The sequence below is a fragment of the Etheostoma spectabile genome, chromosome 21 (assembly GCF_008692095.1).
Source record: "Etheostoma spectabile isolate EspeVRDwgs_2016 chromosome 21, UIUC_Espe_1.0, whole genome shotgun sequence".
NCBI classification, from domain to species: domain Eukaryota; kingdom Metazoa; phylum Chordata; class Actinopteri; order Perciformes; family Percidae; genus Etheostoma; species Etheostoma spectabile.
In genome coordinates, this window is record NC_045753.1 from 20,080,405 (window position 1) to 20,084,656 (window position 4,252).

General features: G+C 41.7%; 1 protein-coding gene across 2 annotated transcripts in view; it reads left to right on the plus strand.

Moving 5' to 3' along the window:
* The first annotated feature begins 1,281 nt into the window (after positions 1-1,281).
* LOC116671301 (double C2-like domain-containing protein alpha) overlaps positions 1,282-4,252 on the plus strand; it is a 26,590-nt gene continuing 23,619 nt past the window's right edge. Inside the window, exon 1 of one of the 2 annotated variants that reach the window (XM_032502489.1) lies at positions 1,282-1,518. In XM_032502489.1, coding sequence (XP_032358380.1) covers positions 1,487-1,518 — 32 coding nt within the window. In that variant the 5' untranslated portion in view covers positions 1,282-1,486. The remainder of the gene's footprint in view (positions 1,519-4,252) is intronic. The other variant, XM_032502488.1, reaches the window with a different exon arrangement.

Sequence of the window (4,252 nt, forward strand, 5' to 3'; positions counted from 1 at the left end):
GTTTGCATTAAGGAGTGGGAGTCATCCTTCTCTGGAGGCTTATGCGTTATGTTGCCATGTTAATGCATTCATGCACGTCTGTGCCATGGCGTCAATTTAATAGGACCAAAACACGTGTGTGTGTGTGTGTGTGTGTGTGTGTGTGTGTGTGTGTGTGTAGAGACAGAAAAAGAAAGACAGAACTGGAGAGGGGGCATGAGATTAGAAAGGAGAGAGACACGAAGAACATTGCTGAACAAAGACATCAGGCATTTTTTGAAGATAACACAAAAAAGCAGTAGTAAGTCTATTCAACACCCTGCGTGCTGTGTGACAGCTTCTTGGCTTCTCTTTTTGATAGACGGAGAGATTTAGAGAGTATGGACTCGAAACTAAAAGAAAGTCAGATAAAAAGAGACAGAGACACAGAGAGAACACCAATTTGTCCCTTCAATTGATGCAAGGGGGAAATAGCATGTTTCCCCTTGTCCATCACTGACTCAAGAACCATTAGCTTAATTATATGGAGGAACTAAGACTGAAGAGACTGTGTTTGAAAAAGGAAAGACAGATTTAGACATGGTAGATTAGTTTAGAATTAACATGGACAGAAAGATGGAAAAATTTAATAAGATGTCTTTTTTATTTTACCCAATTAAAATTAAAATAAAGCCTACATTTAATGAGCTGCTGTCTGTGTGTACACTTGTATCACTCACATTATGGGGACTCAGGAGAGGATTAGTTTAGTATAGCATAAAGTATGGAAGAAGGAGGAAAACAGCTTGTCTGGCTGTGTCCAAAATTGAAAATTAAACACTGACACATTGTACCTTGTTTAGTTTGTACATTAAGACAAACATATAAACGTCTGTTTGCTAGGGATACCGGAAATACATGCATATTATGTGACATTTAATGGTAGGTACCCAATGCTCTGGGCGTATCAAGAACAGTGCGATGTTGGTAGTTAGATATGGCTAGAACAGAAGATTGTTGATGAGAATGGAAACCAGATATCCCTTCCTTCTTTGTTGTACCGTACAAAGATCAGTAGGTAAATCCATTATTCGTCTTGCTCTTTTTGCAAGATGTGTTGACATTTAGATAAATCTGCCTTTAGGGTTAGTGTAGGTCATAAGGGAATTAATGCAAGTTAATGCAATGTCCTGTGTGTGTGTGTGTGTGTGTGTGTGTGTGTGTGTGTGTGTAGGGTAATGTTGAGGGGGATGCAGGAGGGAATGAGGCGAAACAGTCACATGCACACCAGACTGTCAAGTAATACATTTCTCTCTCTCTCTCCTCCAGCATGCTGCCCCCTCCTGCTCCTCATTTAATATGATCTTGAACTACTCGTCATTTAATTTATAATGATACACGTAGAGCTCACTCTCTCTCCCTCTCTTTGTCTCCCCCCTCCTCTTTCCTTCTCTAGTTTCTGCTCCTCTCTCCGCCACCTGTTAGTTAGTCTGCCTCTCCTCTTCGCACTGGGATCCCCTCTTTTTCTATGAGGAGTTTCACACTTGCGCTATCACTGAGGTAAGGGAACATTTTTATTATTTTATTCTGAAATACAAGCAGGTTGAATCAATTCATTTTGTGATATATGTATTTCCCCCCTCTCCATATCTTAGCATGAAATTCCCCTTTATGTTGCATACCTCGTCTTTAAAAAAAGATATTTTCTTTTCCTTATCCATTGCTATCATTATTGCTTCACTGTTTGCTTCACATATGTTTTTTCTTGTTAACTCTGCATGAGAGAATAAAAGCAAATGCAGTTTGCAGCAAGCTGAGAGACGCACACATTTATTCTTCATCCCCATCATCAGCATCATCACAGCAGATAGGTGCAACCTGTGGCAGTCAGTTTTCTGTATCTCTTTATCTGCTCCTTCACTTTTCTTTCACACCTTCCAACACACTTTCACGTGGGACCCACACATTTTCACTCACACACACACACTAAAGTTTACTCATCCCTGGCTGCCTGAAAATAACTGGGATTTAATTGACAAGGGCTCACTGTCACTGTGGTTAGCTATAAGTGATGCGCTGACTGTTAAGCTCTAATGAGTAGCTACAGTGTGAGGTACTATTTGCCTGTCAGCCAGCAGGTTGTTATTTTAAGGTGAATGGAGCCCGCCGGAAGGGTCCGTTGTATGTAGGACACAAGAGAATAAGAAGAAAACCAACCGAGAGAGAGAGGGAGGGGAGAGATTCTCACATACCTACAGGTGGAATAATGGTGTCTGAGAAAGTCTGACAGTGAGATAATGGCAGAGATAAACATGGGGAAAAAGAGAAGAGGTGAATTTTAAAGGTGGAGATGAGAAGGTAGAGGATGGGGGTTGAGGGAGGGAGCATCTATGCCTGTGATGTGACTCTAATTTAAAGTGAAGGAGCTAAAAGAAGAATGGGGGAGGTCGCATGTTGCACAAAGATATTCCTGACTGCTGGCACACAGCTTCATTCCTCCCTCTGGAAGCTGGAAGGAACATAAGGAATTTAATGTACAAGGGGGCCATGCATTAAACACTGAACTGTATGTGGTTGCATAACAAGCCGCCACAGGGCTACTGCATGTAGCTGACAAGTTGGTGTGTTATTGTATTGTAGCTTATAGGAATATGTAAAGTAGTTAAACTGTTTGCTCGAAGGCTAAGAGTCGTGTATGTAAACAAGCATTAGCGCACAAAACAACCTGTGAAGTATGAGGTGAAATCTGTACCCTATTATTTCAAATGTGTGAGAGCAACAAGGTGATGATGAAAAGAGAAGATGAGAGAGAGGTTCCAGCTGGCAGCATGAGAGCGATCAATCATGAGCTCCCTGTGAGTTTCTGCTTCCCTTGGAGCTGGAAGCCACCAGGCCTCCCGACTGTACGTGTGCTGGTGGTGCTCAGCAGCTCCAGCTTCCGGCCAGGACTGCCAGGCAACTGACTGTGCACATTATATCAACAGACACTCGCTCACAAGCCTGCAACAGCAGCATAGTGTGTGCGTGTGTGTGTGTGTGTGTGTGTGTGTGTGTGTGTGTGTGTGTGTGTGTGTGTGTGTGTGTGTGTGGAGAGAGATATGAATTAATGATCTGAGGGAAGTGTATCTGCATTTTTTGCCGTTGTAAATGTAGTTGTGCGTGCGTGCGTGCGTGCGTGCGTGCGTGCGTGTGTGTGTGTGTGTGTGCGCGCGCTCTGAGTTATATGTTACTCATAAGAACAATCATTCTCTACTGAAGTCAATTCATTTTTTTATCAATTCTGGCCATCATCTTCACACAGTTTCATTAACTTGTTTTCACCTTCTCCTTCTTCTTAATATCGTGCAATCTTCTGCTCAATTTAAGATCATTTCAGTGTTGTTTTATTGTTGTGCCAGACTGAAATGATTAACTGCAGCTGAGATAAGCAATTTGAAAAGCTGTGGTGGTTGTAACGAGAATCAGTGTCTTGTCCTCAAGTGCGGGAGCTCTGACATTATCTCTGCGCCACTTAATTGAGCAGCAATGAACTCTGACGGGCTGTTGAAGTCATCATTGTTCCTATTGTGGTCCTTAGTGGCACCCAAATGGCTGAGGATTTTCTAAAAGCAGAAAATGCAGAAAATACTTTTTTAGAACTGACTTAAAACGTAAAACTGACTGACTGACATGTGATGTGCATTCTTCTTAGAACAAACAACTAGAAGTCTCTCTAGAAATGTATTATTCAACTTTTGTTTTGTTAAAGAAGGAAAAGAAAATCACAATACTCAATACAATCAAATTACAATACCTCTGGAATTAAAGAAAATGAAAATTGCAATACAAATCAAATCGGCACTCATGTATTGTGAAAGAATCAAATCCAGCTAAAGGCATATTGTCCCAGCCCTGAAGTCTAGTATTGATATAGCCATTAGAGGAGCAAAACTGCATTCATAATGAAGTAGTAGTGCGACATTCTGAGAAGCTTGATACCCCTCTCATGTCTGTGCGATAAATATTAGGCTTAGCTTCACATAAAGACTTGAAACAAGGGGAAACAGCTAGCTTGGCTCTGTCCAAAGGTAAGAAAATCCACCTTGTATCTAGTTTCTCGAATCCATGCAGTGTAAATCTTTTTGGCCGACACAGTAACCAGTGTTTCCTCTATGTTGGTACGTTGATGGCGGCCCGCCACGGTAAAATTTCTGCTGCCATGGTTTAGGGCAGATGCACAACAGGATTTCCGCTATGTACACCGCGCACCGCCGCTCCTTCAACTGTTTATGAAAAGTCATAAAGTCGTAATTAC